General features: G+C 51.1%; 1 protein-coding gene across 2 annotated transcripts in view; it reads left to right on the top strand.

The window, feature by feature from the left end:
- The window catches only part of CCBE1 (collagen and calcium binding EGF domains 1), a 248201-nt gene that overhangs the window by 202732 nt on the left and 21093 nt on the right, over positions 1–24376 (top strand). For both annotated transcript variants that reach the window (XM_047827888.1, XM_047827889.1), the window contains exons 5-7: positions 2004–2156; positions 12250–12353; positions 20101–20221. In XM_047827888.1, the coding sequence (XP_047683844.1) occupies positions 2004–2156; positions 12250–12353; positions 20101–20221 (378 nt within the window). The remainder of the gene's footprint in view (positions 1–2003; positions 2157–12249; positions 12354–20100; positions 20222–24376) is intronic.

Below are 24376 nucleotides of genomic sequence, written 5' to 3'. Positions count from 1 at the left end.
TGTGTCCCGATACCCAGATGGAGGTGTGTTAGTACCAAAGCTAGCGGGCACCGGCTTTCGTTGTGGTTTTTTTAAATTTTTTTAAAATGTTTATTTATTTATTTATTTTTGACAAGGGAGAGAGAGCATGAGCAGGGGAGGAAAGAGAGGGAGACACAGAATCTGAAACAGGCTCCAGGCTCTGAGCTGTCGGCACGGAGCCCGACGCGGGGCTCGAACTCACGGACCGCGAGATCGTGACCTGAGCCGATGTCGGACGCTTAACCGACTGAGCCACCCAGGTGCCCCCCGTTGTGGTTGTTTAAACCAACCACGGCCAAGGAATTCTTCAGGGAGCCAGTACCATTCAGTGAGATATGAGAGCAGGAGAAGGGGACCATCGTCAAATGAAAAGCAGAGCGATGTCACGCAGAGTGTAACGGCCAGAAATGTTAAAAGCACAGACAGGTGAGAATCCACGTTCTCTCGGAAGACTAGGAAGAGAGGGCTGGGAGCCAGGAAGAGACCATGTGGCAGGCAGGTTCAAGTGAGTCCGAGGGAGCTGAAGCCAGCCACCTGGAGCCCAGCTGAGAGGACTCAGCGCCACCCCTCGCCACCAGCGGGCTCCATCCCCCATTGGCTTGGCTTTCCAGCCGCGCACTTTGCAAGTCCCGGAGACAGGTTGATGGGAATTGTTCCCTGAAGCCACGTGTTTCAGAGTGCGGTCAGCCTGTGGCTAACCTGTCTCGGAAACATCTGGGGTTCTTGCTTTTGCAAAAAACAACGATCCTGGCCTCGCCTCCAGAGCCTGAGGGGTGGGGCCGGATTCTGCATTTTACACAAATGCCTCGAGTGACTCACGTGCACATCAAGTCCGAGAATCAGCTGGAGGATGAACTGAGGAGCCAGGCAGACGGTCCCAAGTGGAGAATAAATGAACTGTGATGAGCGGCCCCTCCTCCTCTGCCCCAGCGGGGACCCTAGCAAGTACCATTTAAGAGAAGCTGTAGACAGTAGCCTCCTGGCTTGTCCCCAGTGGCACCCCACGCTGACAAAGAGGAGGGTGGAGACCACCAAGTGAGTGCAGCCGGGACCACTGGTGCCTCTTACAGAGAGTGCGATGTGCCATTCTGTCCTTCCGCGGTCCCAGGCGCGAGGGTTCTTCTTTGAGTTTGTGATAGCCACGGTACCCTGTGCTTCCCATATGGGGGTCAGCAAAAGGGCATTCTGCTCAGAATTCCATCTGTTTCTCTCCTTTCAGCCTTGCCCTCCCTCCCCTGGACAGTAGAGGCAGCTTCACACTTAGGTCAAGGGCAGAGAAGGGCTTGTTTGATGGGCTCATGGCTCGTTTCCGCAGCTCACGGACGATCTGTCTGGGTCATTGATGACACCGAAATTTCCTGGGGAAAACTCTCTCCGTTAGACCCATCATGACTATTTTCTTTCACCCGAAGTGGCTTTTCTTCTCCGGTTTCATTACATCTCTTAGCTGGGAAGGAGCCATTGACCCAAACTTGACCTTGGGTCACCATCCTGCTGATCAGAACCCGGAGCCGTAAAGGGGAACGTAAAAGCCCTCGGCACACATGGGTCCTTGTAGAAATTCATGTCTCTGATGCCTGCTTTTCCATGTACGTTGCTCTCCATCATCTCATTTTCTCTCCTGATTTGCCCGGTGAAGTATTTCGGGCAGGCATCGTTCGTGTTTTGTAGGTGGGAATTTTGAAGGCTAGGCACCGGTGGGGGGGGAGGGGGTGGGCGGGAATCAGGTCACATGACTTGGTGGTGGCAGGGCCACAATGGATCCCCATTACTGATCGGCTTGTCACCATGGTGACCCTGCCTGAGGCACTCCCTCGAGATGGCTCCTGTTTCTAGCGTCCTGCTTCATTCCAGCATTCTCGGAGGGAGGCTGGCAAAGGGTCCCCTGCAGACGTTCACAGGAAGGCCAAGCCCAACGTCCCCCTGTGGTTGGAGGAGAATTCTCTGAAGTGGAGCCTTCTCTGCCTTTGGTCCAAACCCAGATATCGACGAGTGTGCCACCAGCAACGAGACACTGTGCGCCCACATCTGCGTCAACACCGTGGGCAGCTACCGCTGTGAATGCCGGGAGGGTTACATCCGGGAGGACGATGGGAGGACGTGCACCAAGGGAGACAAATACCCCAACGACACTGGTGAGTAGTCCAAACGAAGCCACCCCAGGAGGTGGGCAGGCCCCCCGGGAGACCACTAGCATTCCTCCGGGAGCGGCGGGCAGGAAGGGGCATTTACGCGACTGGCAGCTGGCATCTGGGTGAGAGAGGAGGACATCAGGCCGAGCCCCAGCAGAGCAAAGCCTGCCAGCAGTGAGGGTTGCGTGCCGGGGTGTATTTGAGGAAGCTCCCCACCAAGTGGAGGCGCTGTGCTCCCGCCCCAGTCAGTAGAACTTAGCTACGTGCTGGCACCCACCTCAGATGGGCAGCGAAGGGGCCAGAAACTCTGTGTTCTCTCAGAGAAAGGGTGGAAGATCGACAGGAAACCTTCCCATGCCCGGGAACCACGCACATCAATGCCGCCTGAAGTGCAGTCCGTGCCCCGTACCTGCCCAGATGCATTTGTTACCTGGTTCATCATTGGATAAAAAGAGAAGTGAGAGCGTTGAGACGTTTTTGTACCCATTCGCTAGACGTTGTGTCTGAATCCAAAGATCTAGGCTGGCAGGTGGTCTAATTTTCCTAGTAATTGTAGTTTTCTAGAAAAAAAATTTCGAGTTTTGATCGTGTTTTGCAAATACAGTCCACGACGTAGCGCTGCAGTGTGAGAAGCGGGCCTTCGAGGTTTGAGAGGCTCATGTACGTTATGTCAACCCCGTCCCACTGACCTGTCACTCGGGGATCCGATCAGCCCGGATGTTGGGTCGCTCCTTTAAGTTTGGAGGAAAGGAGCCCCTGTGCTCCTGTATCCAACACTCCTAGGCCTGGAAGCCGTTCCCGTAGTCCTGTGCTCAGGGCCCAGCTCTCCCCGGGCCCCCTCGGAAAGGGAGGTGACAGGACCCTGTCTGTCTGTCCGGAGAGGCTGGCTGGGCCATGGGCATCTCGGAGCAGGGAGGGGCTCCTGGGCAAAACCCATGTACCGGGACATGCAGGGGGGTGAAAAGGCCAAACAGTCTGGGCGCTCGGGAGGTCGTGATTCTTGGGTGTAGCCTGAAATTCACGAACGGGTAGAGGACCGTCGCCATCCGCTGAGGGCAGCAAACAGCTGGGGAGCAGCTGCCTCGCATGGAAAAACTACAAAGGGAAATTCTGAGAACAACCGGCTTGAGTCACGAGGAGGCCACCGTATACTAGAAGTAGATGCAAAGTCTCTTTGGGGCCAGCCCAGGATTGGGCAATGTGGAATAATTTGGGCTTGGTGACACTTTGGAAAGCCTAAGGCATGTGGGGCCGGGGTGCCCAGAGGTGCTTAAAAGCAGGGGTAAGCAGCCTTTTTGGCCTAAGAGTTGATTGAGGAAAAGTGTTGGTGGGGCTTTTTTGTTTGTTTAATTCAAAATTAAAATCACTTCCTTTTTGTCCCACGGTGAAGGCGGTGGGGGAGGGGCACAGTGTGTCACTTACCTGTTTGATTATCTCCTTTACTGGAAGGAAGGAATCCTTGGAAAATGAGTTGCGGCCTTTCAGCCGCTGACATGTCAGTTCTCGGGCCACCTTGAAAGTTAGCAACAAGAAAGCCGCTTTCTAATTTCTCTTTTTGGAATTGGGCTTCCAGTTATGCTCTGAGCCAGGGAGCCGGGGCCTGTGAGCCAGGAACCTGGCAACTCCATTGCCTCCTTGCCTTAATTTATATCCGGGTGGAATCTGTTTACTTGGGCATGACGGGCAGCGCTGAGCAACGCAGTCTAGAGCTTTCCCATCAGAAGTTGCAACGGTAGACGTTTACTGCTGCGTGCCAGGGTGGGATTCGATGGGGGGGGGGGGGGGGGGGGCGGATCTCCAAAGAACAGGACCTGGCCTCACCCGTGAGGGTTCCCGCCCAGAGACCCGGCCTTAATTAACAGAAAATTAACCAGAGAAGCTGGACGGAACATCCAGAGGCAGGGTAGGACTTTATGCGGACATGAACTTCTTCTCTGGTCTCGAGCTCCCTCCCTGTGCAGCACCCTAGGGAGGAGAGCTCTTGCCAGAGTGCAGGGACCAGGTGGGCCTGGTGGGAGACGCTCACCTCCTGCCACCTCGTGTAGACCCAGACCGGCCCAGCAAGAGCAGGGCTGAGGCACAGGAACGTCACCATTGTGTCTTTGCAGTTGGCAGTCTACGGAGCTTACGTTTTGTCTTCAGACCGTAGGTAGTCCTCTGTCTTCTTCCCCGAGGTGCAAATTGTACCACTTGAACGTTTTTTGCGTGGCACCCAAGAAGTGTTAGTGTGAGAGATCAAGTTCAAGAGATCAAGAATTCTAAAGCGGTGAGCAGTTTGGCTTCTACGGCTGAGAATTCAGGGAGAAACTGAAGCGGTCGCAATCGTAAGGGATGGACACGTGCTACGTTTCGTGCACCGTCTCTAAGATTCCTTTGATTTAAAGGCGGACCTCTTCTGACCATCTGCTGCCGCGGTTCCCCCACGTTGTATTCTCTTTCTTTAGAAATGTCTGCGTTCGGATGTTTGGGGAAGAACACGTTACTACACCCACTTAAGGGTTCATGGTGCTTGTGCACGAAAAGCTCGGAGATTGCCTTTTTCAGAAATGTCAGTTTTGATGAAGCCTGAATGTCCCCCAAATTATTTAAGTTTATTTTGAGAGAAAGAGCACCAGCAGGGGAGGGGCAGAGAGAGGGGGGCGGAGGGGGGGGGGGGGGTAGAGAGAGAATCCCAAGCAGGCTCTGCACTGTCAGCCCAGAGTCTGATGTGGGGCTCAGACTCACGAACCGTGAGCGCGTGACCTGAGCCGAAATCAGGAGTGGATGCTTAACCCTACTGAGCCACCCAGGTGCCCCTCCCCAAGTTATTTTCTTAAGATAATCCCTATGAACATCTCACAGATGATAGTGTCCTGGAGATTACCATTTGGAAAATCCTAACTCATTAACATCAAAGGCCTAAGCTCGGGGGTTGAGCTTGGTAGGTCATCTGGTTAACTTTTAGGCAAGGACGTCTTCATCGCTAGACGAAGCGGCCGAAGTCCGGAGGGAAGCCTCTTGCTGCAGACTGCAGAGCATCTGATGAGCCAGGACGGGACTCCTCTGTCCTAGCCTACGGAGAGAACGTTTGTTCCTGTTTACGGTGACCTTAAATGGGAGCTGACTTCCCGTGCAATTAGTGAGAACCGGCTGGAGGGTATACCATTGAGCTTTATCGGGACATACAATTCGTTGCACAGATAAGCCTAGGCTGCAAATTCTCTCTCCTCTCTCTTCCTCCTCCAAATATAACAGCTACCAATACTTTAAAAACAAACACACACACACACACACACACACACACACACACACACACACACAAAATACCAAAGCTTCAACCTCACTGTCTGTTGAATCACAGTCCCCTGCCGCGGGCTGCCGCATTAGAAAAGAATTTCTCAGGGTTTGATTTTCAATCACCGGTGTCTGTTGGATTCACCACACATGTAACACGGGACTAGCATTTGGTTTTCGTATTTTACTAAGAAAAACATTCCAACGGCAGTAACCAAGAACGTCCGGAGGGTAGGGACGGAGAGGAAGAACTCTCATAATGAGAACTATGAGACAGGACAGGCGTGTCGTGTGCCCTGACTGTTAGGGTCCTAACCCGAGTGACGGGCCACGGAGAAGGTGGGGCCCTGATGGCCCTGGCAGCGAAAACGAGTGCCCCGGTTGTGTCTCTTTGACCACCGCGATGCCGTGGAAAGTTCCTTGGCTTGGAAGCCGGGAGAGCTGGCCCGGAGCTGCTTCAGTATCAACCACGGAGTGTCGCGGGGCAGGCCCCGGGCCTCGGCTTCCTGCTGTGTAGGAAGACAAGAGTGTGGGACTGGGTGAGCCCCGAAGCCCCCCTTGCCCTCCCTCACCTTTTCCATAACTTGCTGCGACGCAGCATAAGTAATCTGAGCCCGACCGGCCCGGTGGGCCCTTCAGTCCTCACCGCTTTGCCCTCCATCTGTGCGAGTGCCAGCGCCCAGCGGCGTGGCCAGCTTCGACACCTCAACCGAGAACTTTCCTCACGGTATCTAAAAGATGAATAACGAACATCCAGATATTTGGCCCAGCGACGGGGAAAGGCAGCCGGATGAGCCCTGCGTCTGGAACAGCACAGCCAGTCTAAGCAGCTTCATCTGCCGTGGACTAATTCACAAAACGAATATTTCATCATGGTTGAGTGTTTTTCATGGAGAGATAATGATCATTGGGTATAAACACGTGTGATCTAAAATCTCCTTTCCCCATCCCCCCCCCCCTTTTTTTTTTTTCCTTCGCCTCGTCCCAGGTCTGTGATGTTATAGCCGGAGGAATTTAAAAGTCAAACACAGCCTCAGCTCACTCTTAGAAAAGCATGTGGAGAGCAGAAGGGGGCGGCCTCGAAACTGCCCCTGCCGGTTGAAGGGTGGCCGTGTACACACAGGCACGGTGACACAAGCCGTCTGGCTACCAGACAAGAATGGCGGGCCGGTTCAGACACTCCAGGGAGTCTGTGTAGCACCGACGGGGAGACAAATTTAAGGACACAGTGGCTCCGTGGTAATTAGCTTACCGCTCTATTTTTCCACTTGTGTTTACTTTCTGATAGACTGACTGCGGGACCCCCGGCGTCCCTTATTACAGTTCAAAGTGTCAGGGACGGCCAGGTGTTTCATGTAACTTTCAAGCTCCACTAATCCATAGATCAGTGTGGTTCCACCCAGGGAGCTTTAAACATTGCCGATCCTGTTCCCTTGCTGCAACCCCCAGATGGGTGGGGTGCAACACAGTGGTATTTTTTTTTAACCCCTCCCCCTCCCCCAGGTGGTTATCACGTGCCAGCAGGGTGGCGACCGGCTGCCCAGGGCCCAAATCTGCACGATCAGCTTTTCAAAACAAACCTCCGTTGGCTTGTGACATTGCCCACATGAGACATATTGGGAACATTCTCTAGTTTCCCTTGAGTTCCTTGAGATCTTCTTCTTTCTACTGCTTACGACGTGTATCGCCGACAGTAGTAAAAATTAGAGCTACGTGCCCCCATGTGGCTAATCAATAATAATGCACCTTTAAAATCTGAACTGGTTGGAGCAAAATGTTAAGTAACCCCTCCCTTAACAGGGGCTGCTCACAGTTGGGGATGTTCGGTGCCCAGGGCGTGAATTGAGAGGTCTGAAAACGTGCAGAATCAGAGATGTCTACGCAGACTTCTAAATGAATCGTCAACGCACGCACAGGATGGTTTTAGCTCCACAGTTGACAAATTGCGGGACAGATGAGCCCCAATTCAGAACAGACTGCATGCTCCAGGCCTACACACGCAATTAATTTATCTTCAGACCATCTGAGAGCTCCTTCCAAAGGGTGATGTAAGGAAGTGTTATTTTGTAAGGAACTTCCTACCGGTAATAACATTTATGGAGCACTTGCCCTGTACTGGGCCCTGTTCTAGGAACTTACAGGTGTCACTTCATTGATGCCAAAGCAACCGAGGCGATCGAGGCTTTCGTCATTTTATTATTTGAGGAATGTGCCCGGAAGCTGTGGCCACCAACCCACTGGGTACTAAGTGGCAGCATCGGGATCCAAATTCTGATCATCTGCCTCCACCAGAGCCTGGGTTCCTTGCTACCGTGTCAGTCCCTGTCTGTAGAAGATTGAAAAATCCTTTGGACACAGTCCGTCTTGAGGTCTGTGTTCTGATAATTACACAAAGGGACAGAGAACAGACCAGGCGTTTTCCAGGTGAAAGTCCCTCAGCAAGCTTATCCCCAGGAGTGGTGATGGTTGAACAGGCAGGTGCTTCAGGGTCCCTCGGAGGACTCTGATGGAGCTATGCACTAGGACCCGCTCCCAGGATTGCGGATTTCTGAGAGCGGGTTACATGCTGCTGCTGGCCGAGCAGTCACACGACGACCACTGTCCTGGGCTCCGCCTGGCAGAGAGCTCTCGGGTGTTCTGAACGCAACTCCCAACACCAGGCTCACCGCATCCCCCCGATGCCACATTCGGAACCTGCAAGTCCCCAGCCTGTGTACACAGGGAGACCTGAAGCAAGTTACGTTTCCTTATCTGGAAAGGAAAGATCGAACCAAAGATACATCGCTTCTAACGCTCTGTGATCTAAATAGAGTCTAGAACCTGGTAGGGAGGCTTACTCTTCTTGTGAAAATACCAAGTCGCCTTCATGACACCGGCACTTGGAAAATTCATCCGAGTATATGGAAGCAGAAATGGAAAGACGGCCTTCTAACTCCTGTTCGCGGCGGCCTGGCTCTCCAGCAGGGCTGGTTCCTTACAGAGGCGGATCACAAATTGTTAACTGGGCACCCTCGATTGCTTTGCATCCTCACGGCGTCACACGGCCTGGCGAGTAGCAGATGCTCCGGAAGTGGATAAGAGGGAGAGAGGGGAGGGATGGGTAAATGGATGGATGAACAGACAGGTGGATGGGAGAGAGAAATGGATGGGAAGCAGGGATGGGACTGTATGAATTGACCAGTAGAAGGGCTGGAATTGATGGATGCTAGGTAGGCAGAGAGGATGTCCTCCAGCCGTCCTTCCGTACTAACAGACCTAATAAACCTGCAGCTGGGGTCATCTCTTTATGCCGGGGGCCACCCTTCTCGGCCATCAGCACGCCCAGAGTTGGTCAGGCTTCAGGCCTTCACCACCAAGTGCTCTCTTGCGTGGAAATGCCCTTGTGTCGCTCTTTGATGCCGAAGACTGATCTCAGTAACTGGCTGTCCTCACAGGAGTTCAAGTTCTGTAAGCAAGTAGGACTGTAAATGGGTACATTAAACGTGGCTAAAGAGCCCAGAGGAAATTGCCTGATTTGTAGAAAAGGCGCTGGGCTCCGATTCGGGATACCTCAATTCCAATAGCCTACGTCAGCGGACTTGCGAGATGGCTTCCAGAAAGTCACCGGATGTCGGTTTTCCCTCGTCCTGTTTGCGTTAATTTCTGTCCTTCAAGGATCCTGGGACTACCAGGCAAAAGGAAGCAAAGGGCTGGAGGGGTCCGAAGACTGAGCCAGGCACCCTCTCCTGTTTCTTACAGCTTCTGTGCCAGCTCGTGCACAGGCCTCCCCTCGCTCATCACCGTAGTATCCTTCCAATGCTGTGGTTCAGGAAACTGGGGCTCACCGAGGCCGGATAACTTGCCCAGGATTCCTCAGCTAGCCCTCGACAGAGCTGGGCTGTGGAGCCAGGACAGTAGCGCCGTGGAGGCCTTGCTCTTAACCGTTCCATTTGCCACCTCCAAGCAAAGACCTCCATCCTCCTCCTAACTCGCTCATTATTACACAGCTCTAATGTGGGTCCACATCATTCCCCAAGCGTACCAACTGGCCGTGCGGGTGGGGAAGTCACTGATAGGACGGTTAGCATGGGACGTGGGAATTGACGAGGTGGCCCCGTACACGTCACGTACACGTAGGTGGATTTAATTTTTTTTTTTCAACGTGTATTTATTTTTGGGACAGAGAGAGAGCATGAACGGGGGAGGGGCAGAGAGAGAGGGAGACACAGAATCAGAAACAGGCTCCAGCCTCTGAGCCATCAGCCCAGAGCCCGACGCGGGGCTCGAACTCACGGACCGCGAGATCGTGACCTAGCTGAAGTCGGACGCTTAACCAACTGCACCACCCAGGCGCCCCCGTAGGTGGATTTAAAAAGAGACTGCCAGGGGCACCTGGGTGGCTCAGTCGGTTGAGTGGCCGACTTCGGCTCAGGTCATGATCTTGCGGGTGGTGAATTCGAGCCCCACATCGGGCTCCCTGCTGTCCGTGCCAAGCCCGCTTCGGATCACCTGTCCCCCTCCCTCTGCCCCTCCCCCCCCCCCAGGCACCCTCTCTCAAAAATAAACATTAAAAAAATGACATTAAAAAAGACTGCCACCTTCCTGTGGATTCACGTGCATTTCCCAGTCTTTCAAAACCTAAGCTAGAGGTTGGCCCTGCTGCTTTTGGTAACTTAGAGACTGAGCACTGCTTCGCTGGCTTGAGAAGTGTGTTCCAAGCAGGGGCGCTCCAAGCCTCAGGCTTCTGTGAGGGGCAGGGACCGGGGGGGTGACGGGTGAGCTCTGAGCCTCCCCCTGCTATGCTGCCTGTGCTAGTTGCCATGTTGCCCCCCTCCAAGGCCCACCCCACCTCCCAAAGGGCAGAAACGTCCGCCACCACGTAGATCACCGAGCAGGGGACTGACCCCGTTGGAGAAAGCAGCTGGGCTTGGTGAGCAAGGTTCATGTGAGCGTGGGGCTCTCCTGACACCCAGGGCGGCCATCTGTTTCCCAGGTTTGCCATAGAGAGCCACCAACTAGGTGGCTTAAAGGGCAGAGATGGATGATGTCTGTTCTGCAGGCTACAAGTCTGGGATCAAGGTGTCGGCGGGGCTGTTTCCCTGCCCCGTGCCCCTCTCCTTGCTTCTGGGGTTTGCCCGCGGTCTTTGGCATTCCTTGGCTCCTGCTGAACCTACCTGATCTCTGCCTTCACCTTCACGTGGTGCTGCCCCTGGGTGTGCCTCGATGTCCTGAGTCGTCCTTTTTGTAAGAATACCAGCGTCTGTCTGTCTGTCTGCCTCTCTCTCTCTCTCTCTCTCTCAAAAATAAACTTAAAAAAATAATTTAAAAAAGTACCAGTCACATTGATTCCAGGCCCGGCCTGTGACCATATGATGTCATCCTAACTAATTACGTCAGCAATGACCCTGTTTCTGAATAAGGTCACATTCTGAGGCACTGGGGATCAGGGCTTCAACATACGAAGTTTGGCAGGAAAACAGTTCAGCCTATGGCACGCTATTTCACAAATATCTTTTGAGCAGCCACTGTGTGAGCAATTCCAGTCCTCAGGTGGCTTACACTCTGGTGCTGGGAACCACTCTGCAGAGAAGTCTAGAACATGCTGCCTGACCATGGGGCTGTGGTATCTCTGTAGAGAGCGAGGACAGGCTTCCTGGAACGTCTGAACTGGGTCTTGATAGCTGATGGGTCTCCATGAATGGAGGCAGCAAAGAGGGCTTCCCAGAAGAGGGGAATAATTTTAAAAAAGTACACGAGCCAAGAAGGACAAGAAGTGACTTAGAGGGACGTTGCCTGGCCCCAGCTGCGTTCTAGATCGCCATGGTGGTTCTCTGCACACCCAGCCCAACCCCAAAGGCTTTCTGAGCTCGGCACGTTTGCCTGTCCCTGGGTGTCAAAGTGCCCTACCCGACCCCAACGACATATTCACACAGCCTCTCGTCCCACAGACACCTTTCACACACAGCTTGGTGGTCTGCACCCACTCATCTCAGCGAGATGACCTCTGGTAGCCAGTCTCCCCCCGACCACGCAGGCTTGTGCAGCCCATTTCAATGCCCGTAAGCTGAGAGTTGGGTGAATTTGAGGGTGAATGGTTGACCACGTCACTGTTCAAGTCACCCATTCTTTCTTTCCCAAATACAATTTCACAAAGAGCTCCTGGAGCTTCTAATGCTCTACGAGACAGCACTGGGACCCTTCCAGTGGACAGCCAGACTGCCTTCCCCGGTGCCTGTCCCATTTTACCCCAGGCATGTGTGTCCAGAGCACCTGGCACGTTTTCCATCCTGGCCTCACATCTCCCTGGGGTGGGTGCTCAGCCCTGATCTGTGACTGACGCGCGCGCGCACCTGGCCTGTGCTCAGTTCAAACGGCTGGACCGTCAGGGTTGTTAGAGACCAGTTTTGTGAGCCCTGCACGAGAGTCCCATTGCCTGAGCTTGGAGGATAACTTAACAGCAGGTGAAATGTTGGCCCTTGGATGGGGTGGGAATGTGACTCATGTCACGTTGGCAGATCCCACCTCCCGAAAGGCACTGATAAAAGGGCCGTGGTTCCCACGTTCACACGTGAAAGAGGCAGATGCTGGGCTGCCTGAATGAGAACGGCCGAATCCAGAGGTTTTTTTTGGGGGGGGGGGGGGGCGGGGCGGAGGGGTGTCTCTGTCTCTCCCCTGACCCGAATGTGCGGTCAGTGACCTGAGCACTGTAAAATCGCCGGCCTCTCTCCCTCGCACGCCCCCGCTGCCAGCCGATCCCCCTGGGACTGCCCTTTGCGATACTGTCTCTCTGGGTCTGGCTGTCCTCCAGCCTCCCAAGCCGACCTGAGCCCGCCTCCTCCCACAGGGCACGACGAGAAGTCTGAGAACGCGGTGGAGGCCAAGACCTGCTGTGCTACGTGCACTGAGTTTCACCAGATGAAGCAGACGGTGCTGCAGCTGAAGCAGAAGGTACGTGCCTGTTACGGTAGAAGCAGCCGCATAAAAAGAGCACTCCGGGCAGGCAAAGACGAAGAATGTTTAGAAACAGTAAGCAAATAAGGTGTCGCCCCCAACTGCCTTGAGCATTCACTGAGGCTGGTGCCAGCTAGGTTTGAACTTGGACTTAGCTTTGCCCGCCCACCCTCAGGGCTGACAGCTAGAGGGCGACAGGACGACGGGACATCAATCCCTTCCCAAGGCAAGGAAGGGATTGAGGAGGTGACCGGTACAGCAGGCCGCGAGGAAGGGGCTCATGGCGAAGACGTAGGCAGGGAGAGCTAGGATTCTTGCAACTTTGGGTCAAACGAACCACGTCCAGACACGTGGTCCTGGGACAGACTCACCCAGCTTTACTCTGTCTAACGTGTCGACTACGGTTTATGGTAGAGAACGTTCCGTCTAGAAACTTCCACAAGCTGACGATGAATTTCTGCAGCAGCTTTATTTTTTCACATTTAAAAGCTATGGCCCGTGATGGATCTAGTGACCTGATTTCTCGAACAACTGTCCTGGACCCAGAGCAATGCTATTTATTACATCTAAGGTCGGTCGATTTCTCCAACTTGTCAGCGGCTCAGAAATCGCTCTAATGCTGCTGAAACAAACGAGGATCTGTTTATGTATCCTGTAATCACCATCCCAAGTGGCCTCTGACCCAATAGGGAGAACCAGCAGAACACTTTGTCAGCGTAGCAACGTAAACACAGAGAGAGAAATGCATCCCACACACATCCTCAGGTTAAACCTGGATTGGTGTTAATATTTACCGAGCAAATGCAAAAAAGGGCTCACGGAAGAAACTTTGTGTTGCACAGAGGTCTGGGCTTGCGGGGAGGAGTTGCTCAGTATCTCAAGACCTAAAGCTACACTCCGCTTCCTCTCCCGGGTAGTTAAAAAAATCCAAGAACCATAGGGAAATTTGTTGTCCAGCCTGGACGATCTTGAGAACAGTGCGACTAAATCTCCCAAGTTGTTCAGAAACGCAGTTGCTAAATCAATATCCGGCTTTCCCTTAGGCGCCGTGGCTTTCATGAAATGTACGTTCTGTGAAAGAAATATCTAAACAGTTGAAAATTTTGTGTCACGATACCCACCACCTTTAAAGACCTTGTTGTAGAGCTCATACAAATCCAATAGCAAGTACTTCCTAGTGCTTTGGTAACTCACATGGTACCTCTCACACACTTAATACTCCAGTAACTCACGTGCACTTAGTACTCTGATAACTCACAGGTTAGCTCTCAAATACTTTGTATGCCAGTAACTCGTGGTAACTCATACACTTAGTAGTCCAGTAACTCATGCAATAATTTGCATGCACTTAGTACTCCAGGGACTCTCATGTGGCAACTCTCACGCACTTAGCGCTCTGGTAACTCACGTGGTAACTCACACACTTAGTACTCCAGGAACTCGTGTGGTAACTCGCACGCACGTAGTACCCCAGTAACTCTCTTGCACTTAGTACTCCAGGAACTCATGTGCACCTAGTACTCTAGGAACTCATGTGGTGATTCTCACTTAGTACTCCAGTAACTCACGTTTGGTAACTCTCACGCACTTAGTACTCCAGGAGCTCTTGCACACTTAGCGCTCCGGTAACTCACGTGCAGTTGGTTGGACTGCAGTTGATCCATCTCATGCTGAACTCTACACACACATTGTGACAAGTCGAAGCCAATGCTGACATTCAAAGAACGTCAGAGGAGCGACTCCTTTTAAAAGGCGCCTGTTGGAAGGGGCTGCATCCTGCAGTTTCCAAAGCAGTCTTCCATCCAGGGCGCCATTTGTGCCCGTGCAAGAAAGATGTGGCTAACCGCAGATAGGTGAAGTCACTGCCCGAGCGGCAGGCCAGACTCCTGCTCCTGCACCGGTGGCGGGATCGTCGGTTGGTTTTCACTTCACCTCACTACTCCCGATGCCGCGTGTTCTTTCAGAAAGAGCGTAGGACCTCTACCCAAATCAGCTGGCCGAGCGGTAGGTACGGGGTGTCAATGCCACGGTAGAAAATAGGATGCAGACGTGCCGAACTGCCCCGTGGGTGTAGTCAGCCAAACCCCAGCTGCAGAGACTCGCCAGGGGGAGTGCCCTGGGTTCTCTGATGGGTAAATTGTAAGGAAAAGAAAGAGGTGGGGCGACAACCTGAAGGTTAAAAGAAACCGAAAAGACGTGTCATTTTGGTAAAATGAACAAGACTAAACCGTAGCAGGTGGACGTGCGTGGGTAGGCGAGAGATTATTTTAAAGACACAGGAAGTGATTACGATAAGGAATGGCGGTTACTTGGGGCGGAGGGGAATGAAACTGATTGGGTCGGAGCACATGAAGGGTGACTTCTGATGACTGGCCAAGTTCTGTTTTTTTGACTTAGGGTTTCATTAAAAAGGTGCTTGCCTTGGGGCGCCTGGGTGGCTCAGTCGGTTAAGCGTCCGACTTCAGCCCGGGTCACGATCTCACGGTCCGTGAGTTCGAGCCCCGCGTCGGGCTCTGGGCTGATGGCTCAGAGCCTGGAGCCTGTTTCCGATTCTGTGTCTCCCTCTCTCTCTGCCCCTCCCCCGTTCATGCTCTGTCTCTCTCTGTCTCAAAAATAAATAAACGTTAAAAAAAAATTTATAAAAAAAAAAGGTGCTTGCCTTATAATAACTTGCTAAGATACAGATTCGTGGGTTTTCCAGATTCTGTGCTTTTGTTTTCCCCTTAAAAGGTTTTCCAAATTGTGTGCAGACATCAGTGCCCCCCAGCTTCCTCATTTCTTCTTCGGTTTAGGAGAAAAAGGAAAAAGCTGATTTTGGCTAAAAAAGGGAGACTAGGGATGAAGTAAAATACCCATCATTTAACTCATGGAGGGGGTGCCAGGCCCGTCAGAGCACTGAGGGAAAATCCGCAGCAAGGAGTCGGGTTTTTAGAAGCCCCTTGTGTTCCTGCTGCAGGGACTATTTGATTGGAGATCCACGCTGCGGCAGGGCAGTTGAGAAAAGCGTGAATCGTGAGCTCAGGAAGGGTTGGTGAGCACCTGCTGTGCCCTATGGTGGGCTGGGAAGTGAGGAAATACGAATGAAATCCTGCCTCTGTAAAGTGTTTCCTCTGGGCAATCAAGTCAGTGGCACAGGTCAAACCCCAGTTGCCAGGCGGAGGGGGGCAGCCGGTCAGAGCCTCAGAAGTTACAGGTCCGTGCGGTTTCAGAGGCGTGCGCACATTTGCAGCCCGAGGTCTGCGTTTGCTGATCCTAGCGCTGCCCTTGGTGCTGGGGGACTAACTGGCTTCTCGGTCAGTTGTGACTTCCTCTGCTACCTTGACCTAGTTGCTCTGCAAAATGGGTCTTCTCAGGATATTGAGAAGACTAATCCATACTAAAGTGACTGTAGATTGCTTTGCAGAATATCACTGGTAATATTGAGAGAGGCGGCTTGGTGTAGTGGTTAGGAGCACAGATTCCAGAACCACGTTGGCTAAGTTAAATCCTAGCCCTGCTACATGCCGGATGTGTGACCCTAGGTAAGTTACTTAACGTCTCTGTGCCTCACTTCTATTAAAAGGGGACAGCAGGGGCACCTGGGTGGTTCAGTCGGTTAAGCATCTGACTTCGGCTCGGGTCACGATCTCACAGTTTGTGAGTTTGAGCCCCGCGTCAGGCTCTGTGCTGACGGCTCAGACCCTGGAGCCTGCTTCAGATTGTGTGTGTGTCTCTCTCTGCCCTCCCCCGCTCATGCTTTCTCTCTCTCTCTCCAAAATAAAAACATTAAAAAATTTGTTAAAAAGGGACAACAATGTTTCTGTTTTCACGATGATCAAATAAGTTAACATTTATAAAGGACTTAAAATGGCATTTGCCACTTAGAGCTTTATAAATGGTTACCAAGTAAACAATATTAATTGTATATCCTCACGAAGTGCTGCACAGACAGCATCTATGAAGTGTAGATACCTTATCACAAAGGCTAATACAAGATAACGATATTCACGATTCCGTTGGTTGGAATCTAGGAGACATGTACACTCCTCTGTCATTACCATGACCTTCACACACACCTGCATCCCACAAGCCAGTCCTCCGCTGTGTTTTTGCAGCAAGTCACACCAGGGACCCTGGACATCTGCCTCCAAAACTCTAGCACCCTTACTTTACCACTCATCCTGCTGACGTGTAGGGGAACTGAGGGAGCCAGAATGTAATTACCCAGCCGGAGATCAGCCAGGAAGCGGAGGTTGACATTTATTGGATCAACTCACAACTTCTACAAGGGAGCAGAGAGAGCTGGACGTACAGATCTCGTCCTCCAGGCTTGCTTACAACACCATAAATCCAAACGTGTGATCATCTGGCCCAGGCCTCTCGATTTGTAGGCGTGAAGGTGTGAACGTGGAAGGGAGAAAGGACTCACCCAAAGTCACACAGCCAGACATCGTCCCCTTCACGTGCCCAGCAGGCCTTTCAGGTGGATGTTAACAATCTTCATTTGGGAGATGGGGAGATCCCCCGGGGAAAAATAGTAGCAGGGCTGAGACCGAGACCTAACTCTGCCTAATGCCAAAGCCCACAGGTGTGATCCACATTTCAGTTTTCCTCTCGGAAGCAGATAATAACATTGGACCAGCCTTCAGCTGCCAGTGTTGGCTGTTCCCTAGTTACAGTAGATTTGCTTCTAAATTCCCCTCGCTCGTTGGTTCCCTCCCGTTCCACGCCAGGGTGACAGGCCCACGTTTGCAGGTTGGAGTGGTATCTTGCCATGACCCAGTGACACCAGCACCGTTGTAAACCCCCTAGATCCCAGTAGCGTCCTGGTGAGGGCTTTGAATCACGAGTCCTGATAAAAAAAAAAAAAAAACTGTCAGACTGCACAATATTCTAATTCTTAAGGTTGGCCCCACTGGCTTCTGAGTGATGATCACGGGGGTCATTGTTTGCATTTTTCAGGGAACACTGGGTCTTCTCAAGGCATGGAGGAGGGCAGTGAGTGGTCAGGAATCTCCTAGCTCGTGGACCCTTACGGCTGTCCTTACCCAAGGATGTGAATACTAGGTAGCGGACTGCCAAGCATCCTGGGATGCGCTCAGAAATGCTAAGGATATCGAGGGGATTCTTTGAAAGACGTTGTTGATGCTTCTTGGAACTTCCTGTCCTCCGAACATCCTCCTGCCCAGAGCTGGATAGATTTCAGTAAGAACCTCAAGTTCTTTGGGGGAAGTTCCAGATGGGGGAGCATCCCGGATTCACATGGGTCCCCTAAGGCAGCTGAAGCAGAACAGGACGTTGACCGCAAGGGAGCCTGCCCCGCGCTGTGAGGGACGCTGAGCGGGAGCAACACCTTGAACCTCTTGGCTCCGCTTGTTCTTCACACCAGGCTGCAGGGATACAGCCGAAACCTTCCGGGGGTTTCCCATGAACTTGCCTTTTAGAAAAATTGCACATGCTTCTATTAAGAAGCTATTAGGATGCGGTATTAGGGAGTCGCCCTGCAAAGGAGCCAAAAGAATTTGTTCTCCATGAGACATACCGGATACAAGTAAAAACCTCATGTTGGGATGTTTGCTTTTCGCTGATACTGGATTCCTCCATTGGCAAGAACATCCGTCTCCATGACTAAGAAGAATCATCAGTTTCTAAAACTGGATCGAGCCAGCCCCCCACCCAGCGGCTGTCCGGCAGGAGAAGGGGACCTTGGCCAGGGGTCCCCATCAGAGCCCTCTTTCATCACGGACGTGCTAAGTATTCCCAAGCCTCCATGCTCAGAAGTAGACACGAATGCAGGAGACCAAGGACCTTCTGAAGCCAGATGAGGTCATCTTGGACAGCAAACCTTTCCCAGGCCTACCATCCACCTCCTGATCTCTCAGTGGTGATTTAGTAGATGCATTTTGTAGCTTCTACTCTCCCTGCAGGCCTAGGCTTCGGGGCTCAATATCTCATGATCATCTTTTATTCCGTTACTGTCGAGCCAGGTGCCCTAACCCCTGGTAGTGAATTCCTTATTTTTTTTTTTTTTTTTTACTTTTTGAATGTTTATTTTTGAGACAGAGAAGCAGAGCGTGAGCTGAGCAGGGGAGGGGTGGAGAGAGAGGGAGACACAGAATCCGAAGCAGACTCCAGGCTCCGAGCTGTCGGCACAGAGCCCGAGGCGGGACTCGAACCCGTGAACCGCGAGATCATGACCCGAGCTGAAGTCGGATACCTAACCATCTGAGCCACCCAGGCGCCCCCATTCCTTACTGTTAAAGACATGTGCAGGCCCTGAAATCTTAGGGTGGTTTGTGTGGCCTCACCGACAGAGGGTTTCACTCTGCTGCATCAGAACTTGACCAGAGAGAGGGCTGTAGTGTCTTGGAAATGGGTGGAAATCCCTGAGGAAGGAAATAGGAGGTGAGAAAGGCTGACTTGCCCGTGAAGGTGGAAAGGGAAAAGACTCCCAAGATCGAGGTCATCCAGATCCTCTCCCTACATGGAAAGCCTGTGCCCAGGGGGCAACACAGACCAGGAGGCAGCAAGTGGCAGAGCACCTTGTTGTTTTGTGCGCCCAGAAGTCATAGTTCAGGGTTGATAACAAGCCTCAGAGGAAGAACGTTGTGCAATTTTTAATTTCATTCGCTGTGCTGATGTTGAACCTCACAGGGCACAGAGCTGGCCACCTCTGACTATGCAGCGATGCTCGGTACCTCTCTCAAAAGCTCAGATCCAAAGATGGGTGTAGGGCGTCTAGAGCATTCCAAGGCTAGCGATGAGCCCTGCCATGTGCCTTCTCCTGGCCTGTGTTGTGCGCTGCACACGGGGTTTCCAAGCAGAGCCTCCTCCGGGAGGACATGGGGACGAATGTAACATGTTCTAGAAAAATCTCAGAAATACCTGGTTTCTACGGGACTCCAGAGTAAGTCTTCTGGAAGGGATAGCTCTGACCCTCATAAATGAGCCTTTCTCCACCTGACTTGGCACCCCAAAATTAGCTTCTTGAAAAAGACAGCCTACCTGATCTCAAGGAACGTGAAGGTCATTTGTCTGGGTGACCCCTCTGGCTTCCCCCTGGAATGAGCTGCCTGAAATCCAGGAGGGAAAGCGTAGAGGAAGCCATGGTGCATTTTATGCTCTCATCTCAGAAGTTACACACCATCCCTTCCGCCATTTTCTAGTCATTGGACATGAGTTTCTAAGCACAGCACACGCTCCGAGGGTGGAAATTAGCTTCCACCTTTCGAAGGTGGGCGTGCCAAAACCTTTGTGGACCTATTTTTTCCATCACAGTCAGTGTTGGCCACTGGTTCCCAAACACCTGAGCGTGCAGGTGAACGTTAAGCCACCTTCTCGGTCCTGGCTCCCTAGGCTGAGGGGTCTCTAAGAGCGGGGACCCTTCTCAATCGCCATTGTCACCATTAGAACCAAGCACAGGGCCTGGCACGTGGTAGGTACTAAATGAAGTAATTAACAAATTGAAGACTCAAGTATTGAGTCTAATGATCACATCTCGGCTATCTGGAGCCTGTCCAGGTTTATCCACTAACCAGCCAAGTGATCTCATACGAGTCATTTTCACGGGAAGGCCTCTGGGTTAGAAAGGGATCTCTACAGCCCGTCTGAGCTCTAACTCAAAGCAGGGGAATCCAGGAGCTCTAACTCGTGGAGGGGAGTTACCGCAAAAAGGATTTGCAGCCTCTGTGAACACACAAATGCGAACAGTCTCCCTGGCAGTGGGGCCATGGCTTCCTGACCGAGGATCGTCTTCTTTTTACAGATTGCCCTGCTCCCCAACAGTGCTGCCGACCTGGGCAAGTACATCACTGGCAACAAAGTGCTGGCCTCAAATGCCTACCTTCCAGGACCTCCTGGACTGCCTGGGGGCCAGGGCCCTCCTGGTGAGTTTTGGGGAGGGTCAGGGAGGGTGAGGGAGCCACCAGCCAAGACCTGCCAGAACCTGCCACGAATGCGGGCTGGACACAGATCAGACTCCATGGGTGAGGGCCCCGGCAGGAGTCCAGGGAGCTCCCACACCAGTGTGATAAGAAGCCTTGGGGGGGGATTGGGTCCTCGAGCCTGAGAAACCCTCACAACCAGGAGAAACCTGGGAGAAAAAGGTCATTGTCCTGGGCTTGGGTAAGATTCTTAGAGATCATGTTAAGTTACAGAGAAACAAAAGGAAGAATTATTTCTCATGTTAACATACAAGAATAGAATCGGGTAAGGAACCCCTAGGGCCACATCTTAATCTTAACCTCGTTCTTCCTCTTTCCCCTGTTATTTGTGAACACGTGCACATCTGTATTTCTTTTTGTATCTATATATTTTTTGTAAGTCGACTTCATTGAGATACAGTTATATACAATAAAACGTACCCCGGTAATCACAGTTCAACGAGTTGTGACAAATGTATACGTCCTATATCAAGCCCTTACTAATCAGCACCCTATCACTATATCAAGACATAGATCATTTCCCTCACCCCACAAAGTTCCCTTGTGTCCCTTTGTAGTTTACTCCCATGTCCCCAACTGTAGGCAACCACTGACCTGCTTTTATCACTAGTTTTGTCTGTTCTAGAACTTCAGAGCAGTGGAATCTCATCACGGGTGTGCTTTTTGTCTGGCTTCTTGCATTCAGCGTATTGTTTTGGAGATTCACCCTTATACTTGAAGAAAACCCTAAACGTCCTATCATTCCATCAGGAAATACACAACGAGAACTTTCAAAAAATAGTTACATCGCGTTTTGTATTTTATCGTGAGTCCCTCCATAGATCAACAGAATTTTTTCCGCACCAATAAAGGAAATGATATTAGTGTTAGCAGATGATTCTAAACCATAGAGGGTCTTATCCCTGATTATCCTCACTTAGTAGTGTGCTAGATGTTAGGAGCGACCTGGCATTCTAATGAGAAAGACGAGACACAAAGAGCAAAAGCCAATAGAACGAAACAGTATCTGCATGCCCCTGAGTATGTGAACAGGGGCTTCCCACCGTGGGAGCTTATGGAAGGGAGAGACCACTGTGGCCTCCTGTGACTCCAGGACTCGGATTTGACCTGGACATGAAAGACCTCGTAGGGTTTGTTCAACCCGGAAGGACGTGGGCAGATTATAGGTTGGAATCTCAGCAAGAGCAAAGGCTCAAAATTCTTTCCAAACTGTTTACGTGTTTTCCTTTCCACTTATACCTTAATCGCCTGGTTTCTACCAAACAGACGTACCCTGGGCCTCAGTCTGTACAAGGAGCAAGAACTGGTCCAGGACTGTGGTTTACCGTCTTGTTCATCCCCTTGGCCTGAGGTACTCTGGGCCATGGTGGAGTTTTCTCCAGATGCCTCCCACAGGCAGCCTCTTGCTGAGTCTAAGTAGATGTGGGTCTCCTTACGAACTGATTCCTAGCACAGAGCTCTCCACCCTTCTCTAAGACAGTGCTCTTGCTCTGCTTCCCTGGAGGAAGTTCATCTCCAGACCAGTCAATGTATCAGTCCAACAAGGACAAATGAAGTAGAAACAAGAGAACCGTTGGCTGGCTTTCTTCTCCATGAATGACTTACTAGCCCTCCTTTCCAGTTCTGCCATCTGATTTCTAACACGGTTTGAGCTGTCCAGGGTCCTTGATGGAGCAGTGAGTAACCGAGGAGTGACTTGAGCAATGGACTCTGCCCTTGCTGTGTGCCTCCAATTCTTGCTCACCCCTTAATTCCAGCATCAGTTTGTGATGCCGTTCGTTGAAATGTATCAGGGCAGCCAGAGAGATTATAAGGTTTCTCCTACCCATAACTAGAAGTCCAGTCCCGAGGCTAACGATAAATCGCAGTCTGGGCCGCCAACATTGGAAACTACGGTGGATTGGAAACCTTTGACTTTGATGGCTGCTGCTCTGTGGCCCCCACAGTTATGTATAAGGTGCTTCCGTTTGCACATCAAAGCCCCACATCCTAAGGACGCTTGACATACAGTGATCTCTGAAGTTCATTGATTGGAAAAATGAAGGCAAAATGTTATCTCTGGCCTTTCCTTGTGCTACTGGAGTTGAAGAATTTAGTTACAGGAGGAATCTGGTCCATTTCTCAGATAAACTCTTTCAGGATGTGCTTAGAACCAGCGTTGAGAGTAAGGGGGTGAAACGTGTTTGGATAGAACATTAACTGTCTTTAACTTTGGCTTGGCCTATGAGCTAGAAAAGACTTCCCCAAATATGAAAAGCCTGGTCTTCGTTTCTCTAACATTTGACTTGCTCTGTTTTCCGGTGCATGAAAATTATTCCATCCTGTCCCTGTGGTCTGTCAATAGTAGGAGCTAGCTAGGTATCTTCCAAAAGTATTACTGTATGCATTTGAGATAGACATCGCCAGTGAATAATTATCACACAGCAATCAGCCCACCCTCTTCAGTGTACTCACTTGATGTGAAACATTTACTAAGCAGCCTGTGTGTACCCAGGACTCTGCGAGTGTGCTGGCGATTCGGACATGGCCCATGGCCTCACAAAGTCTACGGCTGAAAACAGGTTAAAACTCCTGTTGTTCCGTATGCAAAAGAATGGAGTTTGACCCTTATCTCACACCATACACAAAAATTAACTCAAAATGGATTCTAGATCCCGAAGTAAGATCTGAAATTATAAAATTCCTAGAAGGCATTATAGGAGAAACGCCTCATGATGATGGATTTGGCACAGCTTTCTTGGGTGTGACACAGATGACAAAAGGGATAATAGACAAAGGGGTCTACATCATACTTAAATGCTGTGCGTCACAGGGTACAACCAGCAGAGTGAAAGGCAGTCTACAGAATGGGAGAAGATGTTTGGAAATCATTCACCTGATAAGGGGTTAATATCCAGAATAGAAAAAAACCTGCAACTCAACAACAAAAAAATCAAAGAACTCGATATAAAAATGGACAAAGGACTTGAATAGACATTTCTCCAAAGTTGATATACAGACGACCAACAGGCATATGAAAAGATGCCCAACATCACTAATCGTAGAGAAATGCAAACCAAACTACAGGGTATCACTTCACATCCATTAGGATCTCCCTTAGGATAGCCACTATCAAGAAGAGAAGAGAACGGGCGTAGGTGAGGCTGTGAAGAGGGGAGTCTTGTGCACTGTTGGTGGAAACGTAAAATGATGCAGCCTCTGCGGAACACAGGGTTCCCCCAAAAATTAAGAGTAAAACTAATATGACCCAGCAGTCCCACATCTGGGTATAATATACAAAAGAATCAAAAGCAAGATCCCAAAGAGATGTTTGCATGCCTGAATACAGGACAACACTATTCACAATAACCAGGCTACCCAAGCGTCCATCAGTGGATGAGTGTAGAAACAAAAATGTGGTATACACAGGAAGGGAGTATTATTCAGCCTTAAAAAGAACAAAATCCCGCTGCATGCTATGACATAGATAAACTTTGAGGACATTAGGCTAAGGGAAATAAACCAGTCACAAAAAGACAAATGCCGTATGATTCTACTAATATGAGGTATCCAAAGTGGTCACGTTCAGAGAGACAGAAAGTAAAATGGTGGGGGCGTGTGGGTGGCTCAGTCGGTTGAGCATCTGACTCTTGCTTTCAGCTCAAGTCATGATCTCACCGTTTGTGGGTTCGATCCCCACATTGGGCTCTGTGCTGCTCTCTCGCTCTGTTTCCATCTCTTTCTCTCAAAATAAATAAATAAACTTAAAAAACAAAAACAGAATAGTGGTTGCCAGGGCGCCTGGGTGGCTCAGTTGGTTGAGCATCCGACTTTGGCTTCGGCTCAGATCGTGATCTCACGGTTAGTGGGTTCGAGCCCTGCGTCGGGCTCTGTGCTGAACGCTTGCTCAGAGCCTGGAGCCTGCTTCAGACTCTGTCTCCTCTCTCTGCCCCTCCCCCACTCACGCTCTGTCTCACTCTGTCTCTCGTAAATAAATGTAAAAGAAAAAAAAAAAAAAAAAGAATAGTGGTTTCCAGGGGCTGGCAATAGGCACAGAGTTTTAGCTTTGCAAGATGAAAAGTTCTGCCGATCTGTTGCAAGACAATGTGAATGTACTTA

This window comes from Prionailurus viverrinus, chromosome D3 (assembly GCF_022837055.1).
Source record: "Prionailurus viverrinus isolate Anna chromosome D3, UM_Priviv_1.0, whole genome shotgun sequence".
Classification (NCBI taxonomy): Eukaryota; Metazoa; Chordata; class Mammalia; order Carnivora; family Felidae; genus Prionailurus; species Prionailurus viverrinus.
This window is presented reverse-complemented; position numbering and strand designations above follow the sequence as displayed.